The sequence below is a fragment of the Pezoporus wallicus genome, unplaced genomic scaffold, assembly GCF_028554395.1.
Source record: "Pezoporus wallicus isolate ANWC-B61680 ecotype Strahan unplaced genomic scaffold, APGP_CSIRO_Pwel_v1 scaffold_6362, whole genome shotgun sequence".
NCBI lineage: Eukaryota > Metazoa > Chordata > Aves > Psittaciformes > Psittacidae > Pezoporus > Pezoporus wallicus.
The window spans coordinates 7,302,243-7,323,764 of NW_026637663.1; the positions used below are offsets into that span (position 1 = coordinate 7,302,243).

The window sequence follows — 21,522 nt, forward strand, 5'->3', positions numbered from 1 at the left end:
AGTTTATTTCAAACAAAAACCAATCCTGCTTCATTCTTACTATTCATGTCTACATGCAGTGTCAGTAATTAAGATAATGTACTCATTGATGACAACATAACTTTCTAAAGATCTAATGCTCACACTTGCACCTAAGTTTTGTTTTCTGCATGTTATTTGTCGAATAATTCATTCTGAAGGTCAAAATCCATTGACATAAAGTTCTCAGATACTTCTTTCTGCAAGCTGAAGGAACAAGAGTTTAATTATGTGAAAGAGACAGAACACCTAATACAGCTATTGAAAGGAGGTTGAACACCGGCCAGAAGCTGTGAATTTTTTTTTTACAACATACTTTTTAAATTGTTTGATAACATATCTGCTTTTCATGAGTGATTAATTTTACAGTCACTAGACTACGTGTCTTTAACGTGACAAAACATCACACACCAATAAAACATAGTAATGCATCTACTCACCATGGTGCGGCTGTATAACCTGATGACTTAATTTTATTATGGAAAACTAATGGCTGATCTTTCACTGTCCTTTTCGTTCCTACAGTAAAATAATTTAATTTACATTAAAATGAGGGGGGTTTAACATCATTTTTTTACAGTTATGTAGATAAGCTAGTACAGTAGAAATATCTGATGTCTCCTTACGTTACAAAACATTTATTATCAGTCACTCTAAAATAAAGATTACTGAGGAAAGAAATATGAACTGTTACACTGCATAATAGTTCTCCTCCAATAATATCAATGAGAAAGAACTTCTTTAAACTTTGAATTAACAAGAATATAATTCTGTGGAACTTTTTTCATCATTCTGTCACAAATGTGTTTTCTCAAGGCCTACTTTATGCTTTGACTTTATACACACTACCCATACTGTATTCAGACCTTATACTTGGAATATGGGATTGGTAAAAGATCATTAAAATACTGTCAGTGGGTACACATAGATGCCTGAGGTTTTATGTGACTTAAGTCATTAATAATGTCTGCATTCACACTACTGTACTAAGAAGCCTGAAGGACAGCCTCTAGCCCAAAACTAATTATGAGTACTTCACACCAGCACAGTGGATGAAATGGTTCATAAACTCCGAGAGTTCGAAGACAATCTCACTCCTTCCATCATCTCAGCTGTGAAAAAACTGTCCCAGGACCTCGACAAATTGAGGGACGATGTATCTGATTTATCCAGCTCCTCATGTGTACCAACACGCGTCTCAGCTATTAACAAAAGACGTCCTATTGTTCAAGAGAGGAGATACAGAAGGTATACGCCACGGGGTACCCTATGGTTTTACCTGCTGGATCACGGAGAAGACATGGCAAAGTGGGATGGAAAACCTACTTCAGCTTTGGAGGAACAGGTGAGTGAACTGAAGAGGGGAGCAAGGGCCAAGACTGATCGTCCCATGAGAGCTACGGCTTCAGTCTCTGGTGAGCAGTTTCCCAGATGGAGTGGAAGAGCTGATTTTACTCCAGCTCCTGTGATAACGAAGAATAATCCCTTTCAACACGACTTAAGTGTCCAATGCTGTGACGACCATTAGAGGGGCCCTGCCTCCAGCCAGGTGGAGGTAGGGGACAATCGGATTTACTGGACTGTGTGGATCAGATGGCCTGGCACATCAGTCCCACAGAAGTATAAGGCTCTAGTAGATACCGGTGCACAGTGTACCCTGATGCCATCAAGCTGTCAAGGGGTGGAACCCATCTATATTTCTGGAGTAACAGGAGGATCCCAAGAGTTGACTGTGCTGGAGGCTGAAATCAGCCTGACTGAGAGGGAGTGGCAAAAGCGCCCTATTGTGACTGGTCCAGAGGCTCCATGCATCCTCGGCATAGACTACCTCAAGAGAGGGTACTTCAAAGACCCAAAAGGGTACCGGTGGGCTTTTGGTATTGCTGCTTTGGAGACTGAGGAAATTGAGCAGCTGTCCACCTTGCCTGGTCTCTCAGAAGATCCCTCTGCTGTGGGGTTGCTGAAAGTTGAAGAACAACAAGTGCCAATTGCGACCACAACAGTGCACCGGCGGCAATATCGCACCAACCGAGACTCCCTGATTCCCATCCATCAGCTGATCCGTAGACTGGAGAGTCAGGGGGTGATCAGCAGGACCCGCTCACCCTTCAATAGCCCCATATGGCCAGTGCGAAAGTCTAATGGAGAATGGAGACTAACAGTAGACTATCGTGGCCTGAATGAAGTCACACCACCATTGAGTGCTGCCGTACCGGACATGCTAGAACTTCAGTATGAACTAGAGTCAAAGGCAGCCAAGTGGTATGCCACGATTGATATTGCCAATGCATTTTTCTCCATTCCTTTGGCAGCAGAGTGCAGGCCACAGTTTGCTTTTACTTGGAGGGGTGTCCAGTTCACTTGGAACCGACTGCCCCAGGGGTGGAAACACAGCCCTACCATTTGCCATGGACTGATCCAGACTGCACTGGAACAGGGGCAAGCTCCAGAACACCTGCAATACATTGATGACATTATTGTGTGGGGCGATACAGCGGAAGAAGTCTTTGAGAAAGGGAGGAAAATAATCCAAATCCTGCTGAAAGCCGGTTTTGCCATAAAATGGAGTAAGGTCAAGGGACCTGCACAGGAGATTCAATTTTGGGGAATAAAATGGCAAGATGGACGTAGACAGATCCCCACAGATGTGATCAACAAGATAACAGCAATGTCTCCACCAACTAATAAGAAAGAAACGCAAGCTTTCTTGGGTGCAGTGGGGTTCTGGAGAATGCACATCCCAAATTACAGTTCGATTGTAAGCCCTCTCTATCATGTGACCCGGAAGAAGAATGATTTTAAATGGGGCCCTGAGCAGCAACAAGCCTTTGAGCAAATTAAACGCGAGATAGTTCATGCAGTAGCCCTTGGACCAGTCCGGACCGGGCCAGATGTAAAAAATGTGCTGTACACTGCAGCTGGGGAGAACGGTCCTACCTGGAGCCTCTGGCAGAAAGCTCCAGGGGAGACTCGAGGTCGACCCCTCGGCTTTTGGAGTCGGGGATACAAAGGATCTGAGGCCAGCTATACCCCAACTGAGAAAGAGATACTGGCAGCCTATGAAGGGGTTCGAGCTGCTTCGGAAGTGATTGGCACTGAAGCACAGCTCCTCCTGGCACCCCGGCTGCCCGTGCTGGGCTGGATGTTCAAAGGCAGGGTCTCCTCTACACATCATGCAACTGATGCTACATGGAGTAAATGGGCTGCACTAATTACACAACGAACTCGAATAGGAAATCCCAGTCGTCCAGGCATTCTAGAAGTCATCATGGACTGGCCAGAGGGCAAAGATTTCGGAATGTCACCAGAGGAGGAGGTGGTGCGTGCTGAAGAGGCCCCACCATATAATAAACTGTCAGAAAGTGAAAAGCAGTATGCCTTGTTTACTGATGGTTCTTGCCGTATTGTGGGAAAGCATCGGAGATGGAAGGCAGCTGTATGGAGTCCTGGATGACAAGTTGCAGAAACTGCTGAAGGAGAGGGTGAATCGAGTCAATTTGCCGAGGTGAAAGCCATCCAGCTGGCCCTGGACATTGCTGAACGAGAAAAGTGGCCAGTACTTTATCTCTATACTGACCATAGGACTTCCTCAGAACACCTAATCTATCTGAGAATGAGGTCTCAACATGGGTAGTACAGGTGTCAGTGCTGGGTGTCCAAAGCAGACAAATTCTGTAGATGCATTCTTGGAAAATCATACAACATTAAAGATAAAACCTTTGACATTTTAATAGGTCCAACAAGTGGAATTAGTGTAGTAAAAATCAATTATTTCTACATGTCTACAGCTGCCAGTATTTTTACACCTCTCCTAAAGAAACAGTGATGAAGATAGTTATTTTGTAAGTACTTTTTGGACTTTGCTTAACTATTGCTAAGCAAACAAGCTACAGGTGTTTCAACAGCAACTGGAAGTCAGATTTTTATTTTTTTTTTAAACAGGAGGACAATGAGGCCAAAATTAACTTCCTAAACTTGCAGGTATTGACAAAAGACTATTCAGGACAATAAAATTAACCATAAAAGGTAATCAAAGTCAAGAAAAAAACAACAAATTATAAGGAATAGAGTGCATGCCATGGAAAAAGAAATGAAAAAAAAATGAAAGAAATGACTTATGAAAAATCTAAACATTCTACACCTTAACTCATTTAAAAACCACATAAAGTTCTTAAAGTATTATTTTTTAAATAAGTAAAATACCTTACTACCATCATTTTCACTACAATTATATATGTATGTGTCGTGCTCAGGGACCTGGATATACTTGGTGGGTAATGCGGGAAGATGGGGAAGTCCGATGTATACCTCAAGGGGATTTGATTTTAGGGGAAAACAGCCAGTGAACTCAATTGTATGCCGTTGCCTGCTGTGTAATGCTTTTATAGCCCATCAACTAGATGTCTCCAGGTCACCAGCGACTGGCCCTGACTTCCCTCCAGCCATCATCCCAACAGAGAATGAACTTGGAACATCATGGACCGAATGGACTCGGCAGCATTATAGGGATTGGTCCATGCACTAAGAAAATGATTTTTTTCCTCTTGGTCTGTATGTATATGGATGTATATATGTGGGAGAGCGATGGTGTATTGAAAATGTGGAATCTGAGCACAACGTGAATGGTATGGAATAAGGGGTGGATAATGTCCTGGGTTCAGCAGTAGCAGTCATGTTTTTTTTTCCTTTGTGTTAACTGGTGCAGTGCTGTGTTTTGACTTCTAGTTTGAGAACAGTGTTGGTGAAGCCGATGTTGTCGGTTGTTGCTAAGTGATGTTTACCCTGACCAAGGACTCTGTGAGGCTCATGCTCTGCCAGGGAGGAGGGGAGGCTGTGAGGAAGCAGAGACGGGGCATGACGTGCTGTGGTATGGAATACCTCCCCGGCTAGCCCGGGTCAGGCTCCCCGTCTCTGCTTCCTCACAGCTTCCCCTCCTCCCTGGCAGAGCATGAGCCTCACAGAGTCCTTGGTCAGGGTAAACATCACTTAGCAACAACCGAAAACATCGGCTTCACCAACACTGTTCTCAAACTAGAAGTCAAAACACAGCACTGCACCAGTTAACACAAAGGAAAAAAAAACATGACTGCTACTGCTGAACCCAGGACAGTATGCTATGAAACACTGCTAGAAGTATAAAATTCTTCCGACTAAAATAAAAATATAATGCAAGATATATTTAAAACAGAAATCAATATACTAGTTGTATTAGGCACCAGCCAGATGTGACTCAGTTGTTTTTAATTAAAAAAAAAAAAAATATAACTGTATTAATTAATTTCAAGATTGGTTTATACTTACCAAGTTTTTTACTAGAAGGTTCTTTCATGTTTTTCTTTAAACCTTTACACAATGGAGAACTTTTCAGTAAAGAACACCTGAGTTATAAAACCAAGCACAAAAAAACAATCAACATAATGAACAAAAGCATCATATTAGGAAAAGGTGCCAAAAATTATTTTTAGTTATTTGTGTGCTTGCGTGTATGTATATGTGTGGTACCAGTGAGATATCATAAATATAGATAAGACAGTGTATTAGTTATCAGCTCAGATATCCAGCAGCACAGGCAAGCCTTGGCCCCAAGTAGATTCATAGACCATTGCATTTACATGTTAAATCCCATTTCTGTGACTATTACCTGATGATTTTACTATAAGTACTGAAATCCACACTTCAATCACAGAAAACTTAGGGTTGGAAAGGACCTTATAGTTCCAACCCCCCCACCGTGGGCAGGGACACCTCTCATTAAATCATGTCACCCAAGGCTTTGTCCAACCTGGCCTTGAACACCACCAGGGATGGAGCATTCACAGCTTCCTTGGGCAGCCCATTCCAGTGCATCACCACCCTAACAGTAAAGAATGTCTTCCTCATATCCAATCTAAACTTCCCCTATTTAAGTTTTAACCCATTACCCCTTGTCCTATCACTACAGTCCCTAACGAAGACTCCCTCCCCAGCATTTGTTTTCCTGACAATGAAGTGCATCAGATGGTTTTGTACAGTGCTATCTGTTGGCAAGATTTTATTTTACTTCTTTTTCTGTCATGCCTTAGTTGCATTGAGTGGGAGAAGTCACAGAATGGTTGAAATTGCAAGGCATCCATGAAATGGATGGTCATCTTGCCCAACTGCCCTGCTCAAGCAAGGATACCTGGAGTCAATTGCCAAGCACCGTGTCCAAATGAGTTTTGAATTTCTCCAAGGAGGGAGACAACACAACCTCTCTAGGCAACCTGTCTGTGCAAGTGCTCAGTCACCCTCACAGTAAAAAAGCGTTAAAAAAAAAGTAAAAAAAAAAAAAAAAAAAAAGGCATTTAGTTATTTTGTACCTGGCAATAACTGATAGACTCTTCTCATTTCCACATGGGAGAAAAGCCCTCTGCTGAGTTCTCACCAATGCAGTAAGGTTAACTTCCAACACAGCAATCATATCTTCGAACATTGATGTGACCAAGCATAAAACCTGCACCAATTACGCCATCAGATCTATTTAATTCATAATTGAAGCTTCAACACTGTATGGATGTGTATGAATTATATGGAGTATTTATAATGAAAAATTAAATCACTTTGTCACTTATGAAAATTAGCAAAAAAATCCACGAGTTTAATCTTGCAGAGCATTAAAGAGCAGGAAGTCCTTCAAAATATGCTTATGTTGCTTAAATATGTGCCTTATATCTGGAAGTCACAGAAATTCCAAAATGTTCCACAATAGAGATATTTCTGCAGTAAGAGTTGTGAGAAAAGCAGCAAACGTTGAAGAAAGATTGCATTCAGAGACATGCCAAGAACATGGTAAGAGCCGAATTTCAAACAAAATCCATCTTTAAAAAAAAACACTGGTATGCTAAATATGTAGAAAGGCCTAGATTGAGCTCAGTTCTATAGGAAAACTCAGTTCTACAGGAAAACATCAAAAATGGACTAATCAGACAAGAATGCCTTTCAATTCCTTAAAAGCACTTTTAGTGACTTTTCACAAACATTTTTCACAACTCAAATAGTTTTCACAGATTTTTTGGAAGGATTCAAAAGTAGTTCATCCTAATATTTGTTTGAACAGGGTGTAACAGTGCTTATATCTTTTTTCTCCCCCTAAAAGATTGCCTCTGCTTCCCCAGTGGTCATTCTTGAAATTCAAGGTACACACCAAACACTATAAAAAACAATACACCTTTTGCTTATTAATCACTTTGGACAGTACACAAATTATGACAGCTTTAAATCTACGCAGCTATTGAAAATAGCAGATCCCATAAAGAAGAATCAACCCTCTCCAGAGAAGCTACTGTGTAATTCACATCAAGAAAAAGAAACGTGTACATCAATCTGCAAACAAAATGCATAAGTGGTAATTACTGAAAATGAATAGAAATGTAAACATTCATTAAATAGATATTTATTGTATACTCACCTTTCCATTAACTGACTTCCTTGTTAATGAACATGATCTGACAAATCGAATGCTGAGGTCACTGAAATCTTTATCAAAAAGAACATAGTGCTATAAAACTGTATTTGCATTTCAAAAGAAAAAGCTATCATCTCTAAGAGTGGAAAAAAAAAATTACTCACACCGATTTTACACCATTATAATTCACCATCTTCAGTGTACATCCTGCTAGCTTACTTATACATTATAAAGTGGTAGAATAACATTCCTTGTGCTTAACACTCATGAACTGCAAAATTGAAATAAAAATTCATTGCTAGCCAGTACCAAAATCTAGTGCCAACACATCTTCTGAGACAAGTCAGCAATGCCAGAAAAACACAGAAATTAATTAGAATGAACATTTAGGGAAAAGAAAACAAAAACCAACCAAACACAAAACCCACACACAGTTTCTACCGTATTCTGCTATTTTGCAAACCAAATTGTTATACTATTTGTATCAGGTAACAAAGCAAAGCAATCACATTATGGTATGGTCAGATACCTTATAATCATACCTTTGTAAGATAAAAAAGCTTCTAATTCAAAGTTTGCCAAATTAAGTATTAACAAGCCAGTGGAGCTTCCTATCCAAAAGTACCTAGTATTCAGGGCTGAACACCTGTTAAGAAAGGAGGGAAAAAAAAAATAAATCTAAGTATGATGATGAAGCTTTCCTTATTACCATATAGGACACAGCAATTGCTTTTTTTTATTACTTGTTACCTAGTCCCAATAAAACACCAATAAACACCAAAAAGGGATTTTAAATTTACAGCATTTTTATGAAATCTGTAGCACAAAGTAAAATCTTTCAATCAAAACTGACGAAGCTTTGAAAACTAAAAACAGGACACAATCATTGATTTTATGAAAGTGCTCGTGGCAAGTCTAAACCAGCATAGGAAATACTTTTCAAAAAATACTGTGGTTTGTAACAGCTGGGAGGTACTGTAAAAGCATTCTATATACAGAGAGTAAATTCAAACAAAGAGGTAAGTCCATATCTATTCTTACTTTCACCACCTGTAACATGAACATGTAAAAAATGGTGAAATTTAAAGTGTCTTTGTACATAGTTAAAGTACTAGAGAAAAAACAGCACAAACTAAGGGGGAAAAACAAACCAGGCAAGCCTGGAACATCTGTCTCAGTCTCTGCTTAGTGGCAGTAGTACTGCTGTTAAGTAATGAAACCCAGTCTTCACAAACACCAGAGTAAACCAACCGGTTACAATTTCAGTCAACACCCTCACAGAAAAAAAATGTTATCAAGCAGAAGATGATTATTACAAAATAACAGTTGTCCTTCTCAAAACTCAAAAATGTTTTGATGCCACAGTAAATAAAAATTGACATCAACATTTTAATAGATTTTCCAAACAAGAGTGAGTAAACTTATTAGTTTGATTTCTAAAGTCAGACCACAAGAGCAGAATCAAGGGTATGAAAAAATAATCAAGCTGAAACTTGGCATGAAAAGACTCACCACAGTGGCTTTTTTCTTTTCTTTTTTTTTCCCCCCTTATACAAAAAAAGGGAAGAGAAACAGTCGGATACTTTATAAAGCAGACTGGGAAAGAGTTTCAGTTCTGGTCTGTGATACTTTTATGTGCTTCATATAGTTTTATTTGTGGTTTATGTTACTTTCATGCACGGTGGTAACAGACTGATTTAATTTGTGAATCCTTTGAATTATTTCAAAGTGGCATTATAAAGTTATTATAAACAATGATATCAAGTGATAGATACAGGAAGTTGATCTCACACCCACTTTACAATAATGAAAGGCTGCGATGAAATTACTCAATGTCAAAAAGTTTATAGAAGACACATAATTTTTTGGACATCAGTGTTGCAAAAATATTTCATTGTTGCATTTCATTTCAGGCAGAAAAAGTGGTAAATCAGGGATTGTTCAGTTGTCCAGAAGAATCTGAGCCACCTGCTAAAACCAATACATGGTAATTTTAAAAGTGAACAGAAAAATATTATAAAAACAGAAACATAAAACCAGAAGACAATGGAACTCAATTAATAATAAGATTTTTATTGTCATGGTTGTTTATAAGCAGAACAAAACCTCCAACTGTGATGCAATAACTGAAAGGGTAAATAGTCCTTAGATGTACAATGCTAGGCAGCACCAGGTGGGTATTGGAAATTGATGTTATCTGAACTCAGAAAATTATTTCAATTAACGTATTACCAGGGGTCAATTTCAGGCAACCATGTCCAGAAAAAAAGCATTGAAAAAGAAACGAGACTGAGTCTGCCAAAAGTTTGCCTAGAACAGGTTATGTAATTTAGAAGTTATTTACATTTAGAAAGCAAACAGGCACAGGCACACAGTGACTGCATCCGACATATTTCCATGGGAATGCAAACTAAAATAAATTTGGCTTTTTAATTCTAACGGGCTTCTTCATTATTTTTTAATTGTTATTTCCCTGATCAACTGGCATCAATAGATGCTAAAACGGATATTCCCAATGCCATTTTTATAAAATTACTTTGCAAACAAGAAACCAGTTTTAACTGTGTATCACTTTGTGTATATTATCTCCCCAAACCAGACCACCAAAACTTGCAGATCACTAAAAATATTCTTTTATTCTTCCTATTGCATGTTTAAAAGAGAAAGCTGCAATGAAAATAATCCAAGAACCAATGGGAATTCCTAGGAATAGATTCCATCCAAGTATTTGGTGGTATTTTAAGGGACTTACATGTTCTCTTCATTATGGAAACACACCAAAAAGTCACAGTGTTCAATTAAGAGGATAGGTAATGATGTTTCCACTGATCCTTCTGGTCTCATGGGTTTTGCTCTGCAAAGCTTGGAAGTATTTTGCCCTTCACCTAAGAAATATAATCAACACTAGCTATCAAAAAACAATGGACTAAGGGAAAGAGTTAGGATTTAATAGAGAATTTGAAGGAATAAAGTACTATAAATAAATATAGCACTATAAATATAAAAATAAATTACTATAAAGGAATAAGGTAGCACGAACTAACTCCACACTCCAGAAGTTTCTATTTCAACAGACTGATATAGCCTAAGACAGCCCTCTTGAAATATCCTCATTACTATGCTTTTTTTAGTACAGTCTTCTTTCAAATACCTAGAGATACAAATCTAAAGAGCCTACTTATGTACCAAAAAGCAGTTGGCAAAATTCAGATGTGTCCATCTCAAAAAGCCATATTCTAACAACCCTTAAATATGCTGGGCAACTTTCCACTTAGTCTGAAAACTCCCTTGACCCTAAAGTTATAACATAATCCAAAACCAAGTTGGAAAGTCACCACTATTTTCATCCTCCCAAGAAGTCTCCATCGATTATGCATACGCAGTTAAAACCTAGGAATGACTAGCACTGAATTCATCATTAGACACAGCCACTATATCACTCTCTTTCAAACATCCAAATATGAAAGTGCCATCCATATATTTTAAATAATCACAAGAAATGTAGCAGTCTTTCTCATTAGATCAGGACCTTAGAATTGTTGAAGCTGGACCGCTAAGAACGCAACAGTCATTGAATCCAGAAAAAGAGCAAGCAAGGAAAACCAGATCTCCCTTTCCCTAAAGAAAGCTTCCTCTTGCTTGCCTTTCAGAGGACCTGATCTCACTTCATGTGGGGTGCAGGTAGTCTGAATGCCTCATTTGGGAACATGAAATCACCTTGCTGAGGTGACCAAATGCAGTCTTTTGTAAGTACTCTGCATTATACCACCGGAAATACCACAGCCAGAGAAATATCATACCATGGAGGCGTTAGTATGGATTTAAACAAAAAAAAAAAAAAAAAAAGAAAAGAAAAGGAAAGTTTCCTAGAAGTATCAAATGTAGCTGAGAAATGGTATCCCACTTAGACAACAGATTAATTTTTAGGCACCCATTCTGTTCTCACTAAAGTCTTGGTCAATTAATTCAGTAAAAACCAAATACTTTATAGTTCACATCCTGCAATGTTTTATAAGCAGATGCATTACCCAAGATTTTATTACACACATACAAGCTTAATTCTTTCCAGATATGTCATATAATTCTTTCCAGATACGCGAATACCCCACTTCACATCAGCTTCAGTAAGAATTCCATGCCACAGTCTGAGACTCATAACTATCACTTATAAAAAATTCTCGTTGTATGAAAAGCATACAGTCAGTAGCCAATAACAACTAGACTATACCATAAACAGCATTCTAAAAGCAATGTGCTACCTATTTCTTTTCCAGATTTCAATATTTCAGTATAGAATTTCTCTTGCTTTTTCTTTAAGTTGATATGTGTTACACAACGGTAATTATGATCACTGATTAAACTGAAGATCCAAAGCTGCAAAAAAAAAGAAAAAGCAATTGCAATAACCTTTTGACAGTAAACATAAAGCTTACATGAATACAAACTAAAGGTCAGATATAAAACTATACATGTAACTGTTGAATTTTTGTATCTGTAAGCTGAACTTGGATGAAAAATTCAATTATATGCATTTTTAAGATTATTAAAGAAGATATTCAATATTAGCAGAAGCAGTCATTATAAAGCTCATTATATGAGCTGCACATCTAATTCCCATATTTATGTCTTTGGAAAAAAAAAGCCTCACAGGCTATTTTCCACATTAAAAAGAACAAGTAATCTGCATGTAATTGTTCACTGAATAATGTACAACAATATTTCATTTATACCTCTCTGATTTTAGGCAGCACTATAGTTAAATCTTTAACTTCCTTCACAATTCACTGAACAATAACACTGAAGGAAAGTAACTGGAAAATCTTATGTAAATATATTCTTAACATTAAATTAAAGAGCAGGTAAAATGCATATTCATATTTATCACATTTTTATTAGAATTTCAACATGCAGAAATCATAGTCTCTTCCATTTACTGTCATGTGTTTCATTCCTTAGCTAGAACAGAAGAATCCTATTTTTCACCTTTTTGATTTTGAAACAGATATATTTATAGCCTGTCAGTGTACTCTTCTTATATAAACACTGACTGTGCTCTTAAACACTTTCCTGGTTTTCAGAAGAAAGTTTCCATTTTGTAATAGAAGTCTTATATGCCATTTATGGTTTGTGCTCAAAGCATTGAATTATACCTAAAAAAGTAACTGTTGTAACAATTCAAAACAAATATGCAGATTATGAAGCTTTTTTATAGACAGATACATTAACAGTAGATGACTATTTTGACAGAGACTTTTCTGGGTAATTCTCACCTGTCCCTCAGAACATCCAGTGATAATTTGTTTATTTTCTTCATCAACCAGCAGACTTAGCAAAGGAAATGCTGGTTCAAAAAAAGATGATAGAATTATTTCCAGAGTAGACACAAATCAGATATGCAACTCAAATTGAATCCTCCTGTTTATAAAAATGAGTAGAAAAAAAACTCTTACTGCAATTCCTATGGTTGCACAATACTTTGTCCGGCTAAGGGCTTTCCATTCACAGGTCTACAGTCTGCTTTCCACCCACACTGCCACAGCAGTGATTTTCTGCAACCTTTCACCCATGCTGCTGTGGTATGGTTTTCAGAGCCCCATGTGGCAGCTTTCATTCCCCTGCTGTTCCTCTCAAGGCCTCCACCTGCAAACCCTGATTGCAGTTGGGGCAGGTTTTCAAGGGAAGCAACTGCCACAGCCAACCAGGGTAGAATCCCCCCTTCTTCCTCTCCTTTCCTACCATGTGGTGTTAGCTTTTAGTTTACATGAGACAGCTCAATAATACATATGCACAAAGCTTAACAACCAGTCTCCTCACAGCTCATGCCCCAGAATGTGCTCCAATAACCACTAGCAGCACCACAATCAGGCACAATCAAAGGCGAGTTGGCTCAAATCCCATTGAAAACTACATGTTTCTTATGTGGAAAGTACTATTGGAGGATGAAGTCCTGCTGCACTGGAAACAATGCTTGTCCTCCTCCTCCTCTTATCTTGCCACAAAAGTAGCTTTCACCTTTAAAGTCAACATATGCCATCAGCTGCAGACACTGCTAATAGATCTACATATGACATAGTATTTCTTTCTATGTCATATATAAGACTGAAAGAAAACAAGCACATAGTACTCAGAGAGCAGAACTGTACCTACAAATAGACAGCTTCATTTGCTTATCTCAGTAAAATGGCAACAGCTACATGCACACCCTGTACAAAAAGAGCTGTTTATAAAAGTATACTAAATCTACCCAGAAGTACACATTAAAGGAAAATATATTTACTACTGGCTTTAAAGGATATGTTTACTACTACCTAGTCTACTAGAATTATTTTCACTAAATCATCTAAATACTTCTATAATAATTGTGTGTTATTGTTTAGGGAAAACAATTTTTTGCTATGAAAAAGCATATATAAAAATAAAACTTACCTGTTAATACTCCTGACTGATGTATTAACTGGCCGGTGGCATAGTCCCACACCTTTAGGAAAAAAAAATATATAGTCAACTACTTAGATCCTTAAGGAAAACAAACTTCAAAGGCCATCGTGTGGTGAAAACGGAAAAATGCAGCCACTAAAGGTGATGCAACACGGTAAGGGCTTCTTTCAGCATTTTTTAATAACTACAAAGAGATTTGCTTAATTGCTAAGTATCTACAGTGGAAAAGGTGAAACTCACCTGGTAAGGATACACAAAGTACTTAGAATACTTATCATCTTTGCTTAGGTGACTTAAGCTAAATCAATGAAAATACACACTTGAACTGGTTCTAAATTTCACACAGGGACCTTGCATAATGTCATAGTTTTCATACTGAGCTCAGGAATAACAGCTATAGACACATATAAGTCAGATTTCTTTATTAACAAGACAAAGTGATGAATTCTGTGCTTAATAGTCAATTAAGACAGCCAAATAAAACCAAATTTTTCCTCTTGTTACCTCTACGAGCCTTCCTCTCCACAAATACTTTCACTACATTATTATAGTTATCACAGCTGCGATTGAAAAAGTCACAGCCAGACAGTCCCTGCTCTTTTAAAGTGCAACTATGCAATTTCCTTACCTTAAAGGTTCTGTCTTCTGACACTGATATAAGCATACTTTTCTCCCATGTACAAAACTCAGCAGCAGTCACTGGAGCCAGGTGGCCATCCAGTTCAGCTAGTATAGCTTCCTTCTGTGATAAGTCAAAACAAAAAGAGATTATATTTCAAACTAAAAATTAGAATTAGTTAAACATTTTAATAATTAATAACAGTTGCTAAGAATTGTGAGATTTGGATACAAAATATTATATCAATAAGATTTTTCTTTTGAAACTGCAGCCCTGTATATTATCCTGTGAGAAAACCACACATTTACATTTTCTTCTTCAGAATGAATGATATAGGAGTAACTTTTCAGATCTCCTCAGAATGTTTTCTTCTTGTAAGTTACTGCAACACAAATTCAATTTTTTAATCTAGTCTTCTACCTGGTGTATGATGCATTATGAAGCATTAGTTCATACTTATTGTCATCTATATGAGAAAAAATGAATGCTTTTGCTTAATTATGCTAATATTTCCGTATCATGATTTTATTTGAAAGTAAGTTTAAAAAATACCAGCACCATATCGACAAAGAATGGAGTCTCACCTTTGCACTTAACATGCAGATCTGATTTCCAGCACATACTGCCACTTGTTGATCATCCAGACTAAATCTTACATGAAGTACCGTTCCCAGAAGAGTTCCAATAACAACTCCTTGAGGTGTTAATCCTGCAGCAATTTCATTGTTAGGGAGACTCACTGAAATATAAAACTCTAGTGCAGTGAGATTCTTAGAAACTTTTGCCTAACCACAGTGCTACCCCAGTGTGTGTCAGGAAGCTCTACCGAACAAACCACAGCTTTATTGTACCAGACTATTGGAAAGCAAAGCACAGTACTATGTACCAGTAAGATTCCTCCGTTTGCCCTGTTGCCTGGACATGACGTGGTACTCTTTGAAACACTAATAAAAAGTGTGCCTATCAAATCATACTTCCATGGAAGATTGCCAGGGACAGGACTTTTGGAGTAGGGTTATATGCCCAAGGAACCTGATAGTACCATGTTCATTTTAAAGGCAAGAAATCCTGACCGGCATCATCATATAAAATGACTGAAGCCCAGGAAAACAGGCATTTGAAAAATACTTCTTCCAGTACAATATCCCAGACATTCAGCTATCAAGCAAGGGAGACTTTCCTTTTCCTGGTTTTAATTCTTCTGTGCGCTGAAAGAGGAAGTACACCACTAAATATCATTACAGACTCAGATGGTAAGACTAGTTTTGAGAACAGGCTCATGTTTCATCCCTCTCTTCATAGTTTCATTCTGGTCATCTCACTTCTTCAAACAGCCTGGTTTCTGCAGTTCCCAGTTTTAGGATGCTACCTTTAAGAGTGTGAAAAGGTTTCAGACATCTCATTAAATTTCAGGATTTCACAGGCAACAAATTAACTAGGATACAGGCACAACAACTATAGGTGTCCTTTTATAGGTTTTATTCTAGATGCTATGGAGTGCTTCTACAGCTGATTAATAAGTCAAGATATAGCAGGATGGAGAGATGGATCAAACACCTCGATACAGTTGTTAAGAATATGGTCAGAGAAAACATGCCAAGATTGTGTAGAACACAGTCTGGGGAAAGAAAGCCTGTAGATAGAAAAAAAGAAAAAGAAGCAAGCCAGAAGCAGAGAATCTGGCTTTCAAAAGTCTTCGTGCTAAAACTACATGACTCCTTTTCTTTGTTTTTCAGCATTCCCCTACTTTCCAAACAATTTAAGCTTGAAGAGGGGTTAGAACTGATCCTTAGAATCTAACTCCATTGGCTGAGGCTCCAAACCAAGCCAGTAGTTAGGACACTAGAACTTCGGCTTCCTTTGTTTAATGCCATCACAGCTCTCTTTCATGCATGCACTCTGCTCCCAGATCCCTGCATTGCTCACACACACACACCAGTGTTCCAGAGAGAGGCAGAACGAGAGACAAAGCAGAATGTAAAACACTAGTTCTATAGATATTCCAGAAAAGGCAGCATTCGGTTATTCTGGCATTTTATGTTCAGTTACGCAGTGCTACTGTGATTAATTTTTTTTCCCGTCCGTGTTCTTCCACAGTGGCAGAACTCCCTCCCGTTTCCCCGCCTGTCTCCAGCGATCGTCTACTCCTGCCCAGCACCTCGGCCAGCTCCCGGGGTCGCCCCGGCCGTGCACGGCGTCCACCGCAGGGCTGCACGGCCCAGCGGCCGCGAGGGGTGACCCCGGCAGTTCCAGAAGGTACAGTGAGCAGGCTAGCTGGGCCGCTGCCCTGATGGCGCTTGGAACTGCCGGAGAGAAGCAGCAGAGAAGTAAGCACTCTTTATTGGTGCTGGGGCTGCTGAACCTGAGTGGCTAACACCTGCTCCTCAGAAATAACCATCTCTTTATACAAGTAGTACTGGAAGAAAGGGTGGTACTGGGGGGTCATCTTATAACGTGGCCATTGCTCAGAGACTGGCTGGGCCTTGGTCTGTTTGTAGGAGGTGGTGAGTTATTGCTTTTGCACTTCTTTTTTATATATACAACATGTATAGATTATATAAACAGTACTCTACCTTCTTGCACCTTCTGTGTGCATTCATCAAGATTCCACACTATCACACGTTCACGAGATGCAGAGCAGACAAGAAGGGGGTTGGTTTTACTTCCAAATGACAATGCAGAAATTGGGTAATGATGTCCTGACAAAAGTAATGGCTGACAAATGTACATAAAGAAGAGTTAAATGAGTCACCTCAAACAAAGGTTATGACAAAATTACAAATGGATCATGTACATGCAATTAACAAGACAACAACTATTTTTCTTTATTGTTTCAAAACCACTTAATCAGCTGCAGTGTACAGGGTTTGGCTGGGATGGGGCTCACTTTCTTCATAGCAGCTTGCATGGTGCAGTGCTTTGGATTTTGTAATGAAACCCAGTGATAACCTGAAACAGAGTTTTGGCTGTTGCACAGCATGAAGACTTTATGAAGGCTTTCTCTTTTCCCACTCTGTCCCAGCCCCAAACTGCCCCAGCAAATAGGAGGGAGGGAGGGAAAACAGCTTTAACAGCTTACCCAAACTGGCAAAGGGATAATCCCTATGATATGATGTTGTGCTCAGCAATAAAACTGGGGTATTGGATAAAGAAGGTGTTGGGGACAGGAGGGAGTGTGTCTTCTAAGGTGGCCATTGCTTGAAACTTGTATGGGGATTGGTCTGCTTGTAGGAACTGGTGAGTGACTGCCTTTGTATCACTTTTTCCCTCTTTCCTTCACTCGTTAAACTAGCTTCCGTAGTTTATCATGGGGGCCCATGACTTCTCACTTCTGCCTATCTGGTTCTCCCTCCAAGCCTGCTGGGAAGGAGTGAGCCTGAGACTGGCTGGTAGTTTAGCTGCCAGACACCACAGTTTACATTATTCTCATCACGGAAACAAAGCTTTATAACAAAAGCTAGTCTCTTTACAGCACTAGAGTCAAACCCTCACTCCTACACTGCCCTCAGATATTTTTATACCTTCCTTAAGAGGTATAAACAGCCACCTTCTGAAATAGCAGCCTGTGGAGGGATGTGGTTTGGGTTTACCTGAGCAGTCACTGTATTCCAGACGCATAACTCATTTTGATTCAAAGGGAAAGCGCAGTGATGGTGACTACACGCCAGCTGAACGAGGGACTCTGACAGTTCGGACCTAAACAACTGTTTTTCGCAGACAACGTCAGGATCGCAGCTTCCTCCAGAAGCACATCCGTCCCAGTCGCTTTCCATCCTACGGCGGGGCACCGGATTCGCCTCACCGGCTGTGTCCTGATCCCCTAGTAGCGGCACCCTTACACGGGGAGGCGGAGGGGCCCGCCCGGCTCCGCGCCCCGCCGACAGCACAACACGGGCTCCGCTTCACCGGCCCCGCCGCACAACAGCCGGCCCGTAACCAGGGCAGCGGCTCCGCCGACGGGTCGCCGAGCGGGACAAAACCTCCCTCGCCCGCAGACCGCGATGGGCCCAGGCGGCCGCCTCCCTCGGGGACCTCTAGCCCATCTGCGGCACCGGGCAAAGTCCCCTTGCCTGGGCCAACTGTCCTTTTTACAAGGACATGTAGGGATAGGACAAGGGGGAACGGCTTTAAACTGACAGAAGGAAGATTTATATTAGACATTAGGAATAAATTCTTCATTGTGAGGGTAGTGGGGCACTGGCACAGGTTGCCCAGAGAACCTGTGGCTGCCCCATCCCTGGCAGTGCTCAAGGCCAGGTTGGATGGGGTTTTGAGCAATCTGGTCTAGTGGAAGGTGTCGCTGCCCGAGGCAGGGGGCGTGGAACTGGATAAACTTTAAAGTCCCTTCCAACCCAAACCATTCTGTGGTTCTTTGTTACAGTGGGCACAGCATGGACCAGCTCATGACAGTGTGTGAAGCATCACTGAGAAGAAAAACAAACCTCTTGCTCTCACCAAGTTTGTGGGTGATGGGAAGCAGTCACCAAGGGGGTGGGCAGGGCTGGCAGTCAGAGGGACTCATCAGGCATGAGAAATTGCTAACAAAAATCTCATGGAGTCCAACAATAGTAAATGCAGAGTCCTGCATCTGGCACAGGGTAGACCATGCAGGAGGGCAAGCTGAAGGCTGTCTGTCTGGGAAGAAGCTCTCCAGAAAATGATCCAAAGATCCTGCTGGACAAGCTGAATATGAGTCATCTCTGCACCCTTGCAGCAGAGGCAGCCAGCTGCATCCTTCAGCCTGGAGAAGAGACCTTACTGGTCCCTACCTAATGGGAGGATGCAGGGAAGCTGGAGCTAGACTCTTTTCAGAGGCAATCAGTGGTAAGACAAGCTGGAACCTGGGAAAATCCAATTAGATGTCAGGAATTTTTATTTACTTATTTATTTTAAATACCATGAGGGTGGTTGAATATTCAAACAAGTTTCTAAAGAGAGGTGGTGGATCTCTAAACCTGGAGTTGTCCAAGAGTCACATGGACATGGCCTTGAGCAACCTGATTTAATTAGACCTGTTCTGAACAGGAAGTTGGAGAAGTCTGAAAGTCCCCTTCATCCCAAGTTATGATTCTATGATCAAGATTTTGATCCACCAACTTAAACCATTTTGGTGCAGGTCAATCTGCAGACTCAGCATCCACCTCAACTGCATTTCAAACAGATACTTTCTACAGGAATGTCTTTCTTGTAACTGTCTGTAATTAACAGTACAAGCATTTTTGCACTGTATGACCACCTAATTTATATTATCATTGACAATACAACCCCCTTTTATTAGTTTTGCCTGGAGAAAGTACCTATCCAAATTCTCTTTCACGTGTCCTTGTGAATTTGGATAAAACCACCATACTGAGCACTGGCCACAAAGCAGTAACTCAGTGTACTGCATAGGACAGTATTTCTTTTCTGAACTGTAACTCATGGATAAGAATACTAGTGAAAAAAATTCACTGTAATTTGCTGATGACAGTTTCCATGACTGATACAGTCATGAATGTGTCATGACAGTTTAGGTATCAGTATAGAAAAATAAACACCAGTAGAGAAAAAAAGGTGTTGTTCAGACAGGGAAACAACCCTTAGGAGTAAAGAACTTGTTCTGAAACATGGTGTGCCTTTGTCCATAACTGTTTCTAGGCAGTTTAGCATGTTTCTCCCCAGTTCTTTTCACTATGGTTTATTTTCATGTTAAAAGTATTGTAGCTACAACAACCCCCTGTCCATAACAACTAGGGAACTAGTAAGATCAAAAAAAGTATTTGAGACCTTGGTCTGATTTCTTGACTGATCAAACAGGGGTTAGAATACCAGCTCCTTTCCTGCAGCTGGACCCTCAGCCAGCAGCATCAACCTCATGGAGACAGATTCAGACAGGTGCAAATCATCAGTGATTTTTGCTTTCCAATAGATGCTGTTACTTCTCAGTGGCTAAAACACCACTCATCCAAGAATGACAAGAAGCAGATTTCTGCCCTTTTGGCACAAGGTGACAGCTGCATGTGAATACTAGTGATAGTGTGAGCGTGCAGTGAGAAATTTATATCACACGCCCATAAAGCACACTTCCTGCCACATCCCTTTTCTGTGCAACAGGATGCTCAAAGATCTTGGCTCCGGCATGTTCCCTCAGCTCGGCTATCCATCCATTTCTGATTGAACTGACAGACATGTGAAAAAAGGGTCATTTTAGCCAAACAGCAGTTCACTATCATAGCAGTTTTTTCTATCATAGCATATTTCTATTGGTCTCAATATTCTTCAAAGCTCTCTAACTTCATAAACACTAGGTAACACATCCTATCAAATCATACGTCAAACTAACAGGCTGCATAAACTTGCCAAATGTAGATTCTGTTACATCTGAGTTTTATTAAATCAATTTAAATCTTTCAAACAGGCTTATCAACTGCTTAGTACACACTGAAATATTAAACCTGGTAAATTTCATTATTTAAAGTTGTTCTATCACTGGTTACTTAGGTAAAGAGACCAGCCATCTCTTCACTCCGTCCCCCCTTCAGGTAGCTCTAGAGAATAATAAGGTCGCCCCTGAGCCTTCTCTTCTTCAGCTCTCCCCAGCTGCCTCAGCCGGTCCTCATAAGACTTGTGCACCAGGCCCTCCACCAGCTTCGTTGCCCTCCCTGGACCTGCTCCACCAACTCTATGTCTGTCTTGCGGTGAGGGTGAGCACAGTATCTGAGGTGCAGCCTCCCCAATACAAAGTACGGGGGATGGTCATTACCCTAGTCCTGCCACAGCCCACCGACCCAGCCTGCCCAGACTCCTCTGCAGAGCCTTCCAACCGCCGCACTCCGCCACAGCTCCGCACCGAGGGGGCGCAGCAGCATCCCTGCGGCCCGCGGCCCCGCCGGCTCTGTGGGCGCGTATGTGTGCACCGGGTAGTGCGCGTTGCCGTGGGGACGCCCCCCGCCGTCCGCTCTCGCGATAGCTGGGAGAGGTGGGAACGCTCCTCCCCGCCCCTTCGGGGAGGTAGGGCGGGCTGGGGCTGGAGTGCTCGGCGGTG

At 40.4% G+C, this 21,522-nt stretch overlaps 1 protein-coding gene across 1 annotated transcript in view; it reads right to left on the bottom strand.

Annotated features, from left to right (window-relative positions):
* The window catches only part of WDR27 (WD repeat domain 27), a 59,519-nt gene extending 41,014 nt beyond the window's left edge, over window positions 1-18,505 (bottom strand). The window contains exons 1-13 of the mRNA XM_057406973.1: window positions 18,089-18,505; window positions 17,072-17,213; window positions 15,083-15,207; window positions 14,508-14,621; window positions 13,868-13,919; window positions 12,712-12,782; window positions 11,701-11,815; window positions 10,194-10,326; window positions 7,984-8,087; window positions 7,445-7,512; window positions 6,357-6,490; window positions 5,320-5,396; window positions 459-537 (exon numbers count right to left, since the gene is read on the bottom strand). Coding sequence (XP_057262956.1) covers window positions 459-537; window positions 5,320-5,396; window positions 6,357-6,490; window positions 7,445-7,512; window positions 7,984-8,087; window positions 10,194-10,326; window positions 11,701-11,815; window positions 12,712-12,782; window positions 13,868-13,919; window positions 14,508-14,621; window positions 15,083-15,207; window positions 17,072-17,213; window positions 18,089-18,271 — 1,397 coding nt within the window. The 5' untranslated portion in view covers window positions 18,272-18,505. The remainder of the gene's footprint in view (window positions 1-458; window positions 538-5,319; window positions 5,397-6,356; window positions 6,491-7,444; window positions 7,513-7,983; window positions 8,088-10,193; window positions 10,327-11,700; window positions 11,816-12,711; window positions 12,783-13,867; window positions 13,920-14,507; window positions 14,622-15,082; window positions 15,208-17,071; window positions 17,214-18,088) is intronic.
* Between the last annotated feature and the right edge of the window lie 3,017 nt (window positions 18,506-21,522).